General features: G+C 42.3%; 1 protein-coding gene across 5 annotated transcripts in view; it reads left to right on the forward strand.

Moving 5' to 3' along the window:
• Positions 1-10,000, forward strand: part of chl1a (cell adhesion molecule L1-like a) — a 76,268-nt gene that overhangs the window by 22,418 nt on the left and 43,850 nt on the right. For all 5 annotated transcript variants that reach the window (XM_062540957.1, XM_062540962.1, XM_062540959.1 and 2 more), the window contains exons 2-6: positions 5,133-5,333; positions 6,119-6,227; positions 6,630-6,820; positions 7,459-7,581; positions 9,970-10,000. The exon at positions 9,970-10,000 is cut by the window's right edge and continues 140 nt beyond it. In XM_062540957.1, the coding sequence (XP_062396941.1) occupies positions 5,252-5,333; positions 6,119-6,227; positions 6,630-6,820; positions 7,459-7,581; positions 9,970-10,000 (536 nt within the window). In that variant the 5' untranslated portion in view covers positions 5,133-5,251. The remainder of the gene's footprint in view (positions 1-5,132; positions 5,334-6,118; positions 6,228-6,629; positions 6,821-7,458; positions 7,582-9,969) is intronic.

A 10,000-nucleotide genomic window follows, 5' to 3' on the forward strand; every position in this document is an offset into this window, starting at 1 on the left:
GCTAACAATCACTCCCTCTTTTGCACGCTTCTTTGACTTTCTCTATCTCTCAGACTTCCTCTCTCTTTCTCTCCCTCTCTGTGCGTCTGTTTTTATTTATTTTTCTCTGTCCCACTTCATTATTAAAGTAAAGATACGGATTAATGATCCTGAATGCACTATTGGATAACCAACTTCCTCAGCTCAGTTTTTCTCTAGTCTACTGTGCCATGTGAACCTCACTGGAGTCTATTCAATTCTATTCTATTCTATTCTATTCTATTCTATTCTTTCCACGATTCTATTGTATTCTGCTGTTCAGCCATCTGCTGAGGATTCGAGAATCTCTACTCTGTTACTGATTGGAATGATTAAAGGGCTCCAGCTGACTGAGCTATTTTTGATTAATTGTAGTGTTGTTCATTTGGTTGTCTCAGGGTTGTCATCAAACTATAAAACCACAAACCAGATTTGCTACCTTTGAAGATTTGCTGCTACTTCCTTGAACAGAATTTGAAGTGTGCTACCTTTGAAGTTGACATTGTTTTGTTAGCATATTATTATAATTTTACAACCTAAAGGTTGTAAAAAGCAACCTATGTTTTGCCACAATGCCACCACAATGTCAGTGGTGTAAAATAGTTTGTTTTTATGTGCCCGGTGCATTTCAAACAACGTTCATGCTCAAAACTCCACCAATTAATGTAATTATGCTCTCTATTACCTTTTGAACCTGCTAGCTTCTGACCCTACTGTAGGTTGGTTTTGCTCTGGAACCTTCCTTTAATGATCAGCCTCTGTGCTTATTGCACTTCCTTTATAACACAATTCACTTGGTGGATATTACACATGTAACCCATTTCAGCTTTTCCCTTGTGCCTTGTGCCAGTAGTAGTGTCTGGCCTTCTCTGAGAAAAGGCTGCTCTCCATTTTCGAAATGTCATGAGTCCTGTGTGGCCTTTCACTTTGACTGGAAACATCTACGGGTTTTAGAGACCTTTCAAAAAATCCTCCCCATCCCTGTTTTTAAGGAGCAGCTAATGGCTGCGGGGACGGACGTGCCAAAAACCGGGTTCGGGCCTTTTAAGTGTAACCTCTGGCTACCGCTGTCTGGGGCTTAGGAAGCTCTTTGTAGTAGGGAGATGCAGGCAGGTGGGGCCCTTTGTTGTGTACGCGTCGTGTGACTGAGCGATTAAGTGTGGTATGAGCCTTTGGCATGCTGGCACTGACTTGGCAAGCACTTAGTCACTCAGCCAAGGACAATACCTGTTAATCCGGCATTATCTGCCAAATTATCCCAATGCACAGGATAGATATTGTTTTAAAAACAGTTTCTCTTGTCTACCATTTGTTGTTGTTGGTTGAAAATGATATGATTTCTAGGTCACAAGACACTTTTTAGTTTTTTTTTGTTTGCCAATGATGTGAAAAAAAAACTAATCTAGGGATCTACAGTGATTTCCTGTGTATTAGCCACATTGTGTATAAGCCACAGGACAGTGTTTTATGCCAATTGAAAGACAAACCCATATTAACTGCCCCCATGTATAATCTCATAGCTGAATAAAGTTTGCAAAAATCAATGTATAAGCCGCGGCTAATAGTTGGGGAAGTTACAGTAATGGTGCTGGACTGTTTAAAGAAAGACCAGAGGACTATGAGGATCATGTACTGCAACTTCAAGGAAAAGTCATAACACATAAGAGCAATCTACTGTCTATTATTGGATGATAATGAGTGTACATTTTGTTGGAGAGTAAGGCTGCGAAAGGCTGCGAAAATTCATTTACAACAAAATGGCACATAGCATACAGTACATAGCCTTGGGAGACAGCTTTGCTTCGCTCATTTACTGCTCAGTAAATCACTCTTTTACTGTAAGTCATTAACTAGGGTTTAAAAAAAGACTATGCACAGTCTCTCCGCAGACAAACTGAAGGATTTTTACCTATTTAAATATGAATACCTATGGGGACGAAAAGGTATAAAACAGACTGTGTCGGTCATGGCATTGCCTTGATATTATTACGGTATACCTCCGCCAAGGAGGTTATGTTTCGTTTGGGGTATCGCGGTTTGTTAATTTGCAAGAAACGCTGGAGTTCTGGATGGATTTCGATGAAATGTTTAGAGAAGGTCTGAAATGACTCAAGGAAGAAACGATAAAATTGGGAGTGATCTGAATCACCGTTTGGATCCAGGAGGCAGTTACTGTATGTTTTCGCTTGGTGGGGGTTTGCACTCTCTGAGTGCTTTTCTAGTTGTGGCGTCTGTCTCATGTGAGAAGAGAGTCCATAGAGGCCAAACTCTTCTCCTTTTGTGTCCATTGACAGTAGCCTGTGTTGTATTTGGTAATCAACTTGTATAGACTTTTTCCAGCAAGATGGCAACGGCCGGAAGAAGAATTTCAGTAATGCACTGACTGCACAATAACCCTGTCTGTACTCTTTAATGAGATGAAGTGGAGAGTGACAGGAAGCGAATGGGAGAGAGAGTAGGGGTGGGTTCCGGAAAGGACCACAGGGCAGGAATCGAACCCGGATCACCGGTGTATGGTGCAGGTGCCCCAGCCAGTTGCGCCACAGCTGGGGCACACGTGGTTGTTTGTGCGGAGTATGAACCCTGGACAGTAGCATATAGCCTTGTCAGTTGCTTTACAGTAAGTGGCAATTTGCTGCAGCATCATTAACATTGTAAATGCATATTCAAAGTGTCTCAGATTGATGTCATTTTGGTCCCTAATGAAAGTTTACACTTTGTTACTCCTCAAGTCGAAATCATGGCTAATATGGCTAGGTGGAGGTTTAGAACTCTGGCGAAGTGTATTTATACTACGAACTACGTGTCCGTCTACGTGAACTACGTGTAATATATTCCTGTATTAATTGACTTATTTATTTCTTTATTCAACTGCCCTCTCTACGGCAGGTACACCCTTGTTGTTATCCAAAAGAATTGGCTGGTTGTTCTCAGACTGGAGTTGTCTTTTGATTCACTTCAATTAACACTTAAAAGTAGTGTAAGCACATGTTTGTCAAAGGTTTTACAAAGGTTTTACAGTTTTTCTCGAATGCTTTGATGCACTTAAGGCGAGACACTACAGGTGAATAGGGTAAAATTTTTAACTAGCAGATATCACTATGAAACTTCCCCAGTTGATTACTTACATCAACATAAGAAAAAAATGTATTACAAGTTTTTTGTAACTTAATGTTTAAATATGCAAATTAGGCATTATCTCATTAAATATGCGCTAATTTGCATATATTTTAAAATGCATAATCTGAGTTTTGGATAAAGCCAGGTTCAAAATAGTTTTTTCATTGTGTTAATATATTAGATGGGAGAAAAAATACAGAGGGATTTATGGATATCTACTTCTGTTGTCTTGTAAATCAGCATAGTGTCAATAGCCTTGAAAAATCGGTTTTTGCCATGTTTTTAAGCATAAAATGTCATATATATCAGGTTAGGAATCATATTTCAACAAACCCCTCTGTAAAAGTCTTGTGAATATAGTTTGGCATAAGACTGGAAAGTTTGGCGCATGTAAGTGCTTCAGAAGTGGAGATTATGTTCTCAGAGTGGGAGAAGAAACTCGTTTTGAGAAAACAGCCTTGAAACACAGCCAATGGGATACGTTCTAAGCCTAGACTCGCCTTTGAACTTTCGCGATTGGTTGCTAATACAAAGGAAATGTCCATATTTGGATTGCATAGCGTCATTCAGGAGAAAAGGGGCTTTTGAACGGTGTCACACACGATATGATTTGGTTCACGGTCGCGGTAGTACATGACACTTTAGAATGGGAACTTTTGGTAAAATTAGGAGAAATATATAGGCGCGAGTAGACAAAATGTCATGAAATAAACACCTAAATGTGCAAATCGGACTTTATTGTTGTAGTAGGGTGGTAGAATACATGCTAAGGTAGCAAACTAGCACAAAATATTGAAATTGACCGGAGGTCACAAAAACGATGTTTTCACCTGCCGTGTCTCGCCTTAATGAAACTTGGATCCACTTGATCTTGATGTTCACATGTTTAACAGAGCAGAAGTCATCTCTTGAACCATTTTCATTGGTTTAGCTCATGTTTCACATCCTTTTTCAAATGATTTATCACAGTTTTCATACAAAGACTCCATACCCCATTGGATTAACTCTGTGAAACAAACAGAAAACATATATTCACAGCAATAGATATTGCTGGCAAACTACAGTAATAGCACAATTCTTCAATTAGCAATAGTTCATTATCCATAAGAGATACCATGTCTGCTCTGTGTTGCTATTTGCAAGTATGGATCTCAGGCACATTTAGAGAGGGATCTGTATTGCCTATTTGGTGAAGAAAACATTATAAAAGCTGACAAGTCTAGGTGATCACTGTAGGTCTATTTCAATAAAAAAAAATAGACAGTGGTTGTCTATTGTCTTGTCCAGGTGCTTACTGCAAGTCTTACATGTCAATGGCAGTTTACGTAATCTTGGAAGGAATGAATACAGTTATTTTTGTTTTATTCAAAAATGAAAAAGAAATGGCACAGCAAAATTAGCAAAATTGAACGCTGACACTCTTCATTTTGAGAACAGTGTTTTACATTTGGTTGTGCAGTGTGTAATAATTTATTGAAAGCTAACAGTGATTTGACTACAAGTTGCGTTGTTTGCCAGCACAATACGTCATTTTGACCAGAGTGCTTCTGTTTACACCTGTGTGTTAACTGTGTGTGACAACATGATGTCAGAGTTGACTCAAGCATTACTGTAATGTCATCAAGACAAACTATAGATGTTGTTGTTCATTCTTAAAGAGAGTGTTGTGATCAGCACAGCAGCACAGCCACTGGTTGTCTACAAAACTGCCTCAGCAAGCGCTCCTCTGTCAGTCATCGCGTGAAGCCCACCCCATATTTCAGACAGATGGAAAACAGTTTCAATGGGGGAGCGGGCAGATGGATCTGTCAAAACAAATGCAATGAGCTCTTAGACTTCTATTGCTCCCGGTCTATGATTACATGGTAAAAACCAAACGGCAAACATGTTTAAAGTGCTTCCGCAAAGAAACCCCACTGCTGTGATATTACAGGTAGACATTACTGTAAGAAGCAATACGTAACACGTCATTCATTTTTCCCGTTTCCTTGCAGCTCTGATGTTTGCTAACCTGAGCCATCATCGGAGCAGTTAAGAGGCCACAGCACTGAGGAGAGGTTTGTCCTGCCCGTCACGTCACCCTCCAATCGTCAGCTCCGTCACAGGGTGGGTGATGAGGCCGCTGTGGGGGCGTGGCCTGGGCCTCCTCCTGGCCTTGTCGTCCACCGTCTTCGGGCTCCACATCCCTCTGGAGGGTGAGTGTGTGTGTGTGTGTGTGTGTGTGTGTGTGTGTGTGTGTGTGTGTGTGTGTGTGTGTGTGTGTGTTGCAAAGGGTGTAATTTAGTTTAATTGTTTATGTGGGATTGTGTGTGTGTGTGTGTGTGTGTGTGTGTGTGTGTGTGTGAGTGAGTGAGACAGTGTCATTGTATGTCAATATAATTGTTTGTGTGTGTCTGTGTGCCTATGTCTGTCTACTCTGTTTGTGTTTGTGTGTCACATTCTCCATGAATCCTCACTCTGGCATGTCCTCTTGGTAGATGCTCAGTTGCTGCACACACACACACACACACACACACACACACACACACACACTACACACACACACACACACACACACACACACACACACACACACACACACACACACACACACACACACACACACACACACACACACACACACACACACACACACACACACACACACACACACACACACACACACACACACACACACACACACACACACACACACACACACACACACACACACACACACACACACAGTCCCCTGGCAGACCCCCATGCAATTCAGTCTGCTGCACTGTGGACTGGTGTCCTTCCCAACACTCTCTCCAAGTGCTGGATGTATCCGTGTCTAATGCCTCTCCTCTAGGGCTTGCGGTCCTTCCTGCCTCCACTGTATCCGTCTCTGCCACGCTGTACCAATTATTCTCCAACCAGACCAACCAACCAACCAGCATTCCAGCCGCTCTTTGACGGTTCTCGTTTCTTGTTTTTTCCTCTCTTTTTTTTCTAGTGGAACAGCTGCCAACCATCACGGCAAAGGCGCCCAGCTCCTTGATTGCCTTCCCGTTTGATGAGAGTTACACTCTGAAGTGCGAAGCCAAAGGCAACCCGCAACCAGCGTGAGTGCAACACCCCACACTACACAAGTGCTACCATCACTGTACAAGATTTACACTCAGGCCATTAACGCTTTTAATTAAGAATGAACTGTCCTGGACAGGACCATACTCTACATAAAACAAATTGGGATATGCCATAATACTGTAGTGAATATATCATATCTATCTATCTACTGTATCTATCTATCTATCTAGAGAGAGATATGACATATTCACTACAGTATTATGGCATATCCCAATGTTTTGTTTCACTCCATGAGTGATAAGGGTTGCATATATATAAACTCCCTTACATAAATAATATACATACATAATGATACATACATACTTATGCTAAATTACATATGGCTATTTCTGTTGTGTGAAGTCAGTGAAAAAACAACTCTATTTAACTCGTGGCAGATACCGATGGACAAGAGACGGTCAGCACTTCGACCCACGCCGCGATCCTCGGGTTCAGACGCAGCCGAACTCCGGGACTTTTGTGATCCCCAACAATAAACACACCTCGGAATACCGTGGGAAGTACCGATGCTACGCGTCCAACGAACTAGGAACTGCCGTAACAGAGGAGACCCTATTCATTGTTCCCAGTAAGTGGAGCAGCATTGCTGAATCATGCAGGGTTCTATCTATTTCATGGTTATAGTATGCGCACACTTCAAGTCTTTGTGCAAAATGTTTTTGAAACTTTACTGAGTGTTGCAAGCTTTCGGTCGTTAGACCTTCATCAAGCAGACTCTGCCTGATGAAGGTCTAATGACCGAAAGCTTGCAACACTCAGTAAAGTTTAAAAAAAAATTGCACAAAGACTTGAAGTGTGCGGATTCTTCCTTAAAATATCCTGCACCTCACACGGATGAGCGGTGATTTTTTACTTTTATGGTTACAGTATGGAAAAATACAAATCTACAGTAGAAGTGCCATAGCAGAGATGGTATGGCAGAGACGTTTCTCAATTGTCAAGTACATTCTTAGCATTCTCATCATAAGTTATAGGTGATTTTGTTTGGGCTTGTTGTCACATTCTCCAGGACCACATAGAAATAGCAATAATGAGCTTGAAAGAAGCAGACAGGACGGTGATAAAGCACACACTATGTTCCCATAAGTGGTTGGAGTGGAGTGCACTCATAATAAGATGCTGGTGAACCACTTTACCATTGAGCTATTGACACACTCTGAGCACTTGAAGGTAGTTTCCTTGACTTTGTTTTTCGCCCATGCATAGATGCCCCAAAATTCCCCAAAGAGAAGCTGTCGGCCGCGGTAGTTGAAGAGGGCAAGTCCATTGTTCTGGAGTGCAACCCGCCCGAAGGTATCCCCCCTCGGCATATCTACTGGATGACTAACGGTGAGTGCCTAGTGCCTACTACGGTATGCCCAATGCAATCATTACAACTGTTTTATTCAGCGGCTGGGGCAGAGATGGAGTAGCTCTTGAAGGATAGGAGAGCATGTCCAATAAAAAAGCTGGTGTTCAGACAAAAAACACCAGAGGAGCAGAAAACAAAAGCAGATCCTGGTACACTTTCCTTTCCTGCACTTTCCTTAGAAAACTCTATTACTCTTCATGTCACCTAAAGGGGGATGTTTTGAGTCAAAGTGCATTTGGTAGGAGTAGTACCATTTTCTAAGGAAAGATTAAAATGCCAGTTTTGGTGTTCTTTTCTGATTCCGGTCACTCAAACTAAACTACACTATACACGACTATTCTCCCTCATGTGGTCCCTACTGGATGACCACTGGTGAGCAGCAGCCGCACCAGTCTACCCACAACAACATGGCAAAGGGTTTTCCAGTGGATACCATGCAAAATCAGGCCATTTCACTACCATTCTCCAGCATAGCCACATAGGCCTACTATCTGGGCTGTGTATGTTTTATCTGGTTTCTCTATACTTCAGGCCCGTACACCACCGTACAAGCAGTACAATTTTTAGGCCAAAATATTCGCACGAAATTACGCAGGCTGTTAGACACATTTATTTGTACTGTAATTAGTCTGTACACACCAAGGATGAAGTCTGTTGCAATGAGATTTTGAGAATGAGAATTTCAGAACAGTGCTATTTGATTCTCTGAGTTTTCGGACTGGGTGTGTACGGGTCTTAAGTCTATCAAAATCAGGAAGACTATGTAGCTCTTACCTAATGTGACTTGTGTTAAAGCTAAGGTTTATGATGTTGTTTGTTTTCTGTGGGGATTCATCTATGACCTTGGTGTTGGCCTACAGGCAAATGTTTGACAGTAGATTTACAAGGATCAACATATTTTCCTACCAGGCATACAGTACTACTCTGCAACATGAAACAGCCTGAGTGTAGCAGTGCAATGACAATCATGAGTGTTAACACAATATGCTAAAAGAAATGAATTTAATCTAATGCATATTTGCTGCCCCAGTTTGAATGCTGAAAAAACACAGACTCTTCTCTGGACAAAGCTCTCAGAGTTTAGAAGTATTTGGGTCAGCTGTGTGCTAGACACTGTTCCCCCTGTTGCTGTCCTCTTTGGCAGTGCGGCAATCAGAGAGTGCCCAGACCTTGGCCCTCGTTCAGCTGGCCAACAAGTGATAAGGTGTCGTCCGTCGCTGGTCAGGCCTGCTTGCTCCCGGCTTGAAATGTTCTTGCTCATTAAGACCTGAGTCATGGTTAGGATACGAAAATATAACGCGGCCCAATAACACGGCTGTGGAAAAATACATGGGGATGTGAAACGGTTTGCTTGTTGAGAAGTATTTGTCTCTCTGTGTGGGGTGCGGGGTTATGAAGGAGATTAAGTGTGTACATTCATATCAAATAATTGATTTTTACTCAAGAGTTTCTTCAACAGCTTCTGCAGATGGAACTCTTTTGGAAAGTTATGTGCCGTGAATAATCGCCATGGCAACCAGAGTTGACCATGACAACCGACTACTAGGAGCAGAGGCATTGTCATGAATGAATGGGCTAGTTTGCGTCTCAGATGGGACTTTGGATGAGAGAGAGAGAGGGAGAGAGAGAGAGAGAGAGAGAGAGAGAGAGAGAGAGAGAGAGAGAGAGAGAGAGAGAGAGAGAGAGAGAGCAATGCAGGGCACTCTGACCCTTTTTTGTCCACTCATAAAAGCCTCATCCACACAGCACAGGCAGCAGTGCCCTTTCTCTGTACAGAAGGGGCCCATCACTTGTGACCTCCGCTTAAAGACAGACTGTGGAAAATAAATTCCCTCTTTTTGATCCGTTTTTAAAAAGCAATTATTGTCTCAAATTCATTTGGTGAATGTGGAAGACAAATCAACACACCTGTGGTTCCCACTAGCCAGCCAGTGCATTAGTGTGGTGGAGGGGGCCGAAAACAGCCAGCACCATATTGCCAACAATATCTCTGAAAGACGCCAGTTGGCGTGCGGGCAAGATTTAATCTGGGTGCCAGCTGGGACTCTGTAAGGTTTTTGCATTCTGTTAAGGTAGTTAGCACAGTAGTTCTAGACCAAAACTCCTCTTAATGCTGATTTAAATGGAGGAGGAGGAATGGGGGGGCGACCTTGGCATTCTGAATGGCCACAACAGCTCATGGGAATCCCGTATCTCTCTCTCTCTCTCTCTCTCTCTCTCTCTCTCTCTCTCTCTCTCTCTCTCTCTCTCTCTCTTTCTCTCTCTCTCTCTCTCTCTCTTCCTCTCTCTCTCAAATTCAAATAAGCTTTATTAGCGATATATGCATAGAAAAAAAGACATGTAACATTCTCCCTCTCACACCTCAGGGCTGCATCACATTGAGCAGGATGAGAGGGT

This window comes from Sardina pilchardus, chromosome 7 (assembly GCF_963854185.1).
Source record: "Sardina pilchardus chromosome 7, fSarPil1.1, whole genome shotgun sequence".
In the NCBI taxonomy this organism is placed as follows: Eukaryota; Metazoa; Chordata; class Actinopteri; order Clupeiformes; family Clupeidae; genus Sardina; species Sardina pilchardus.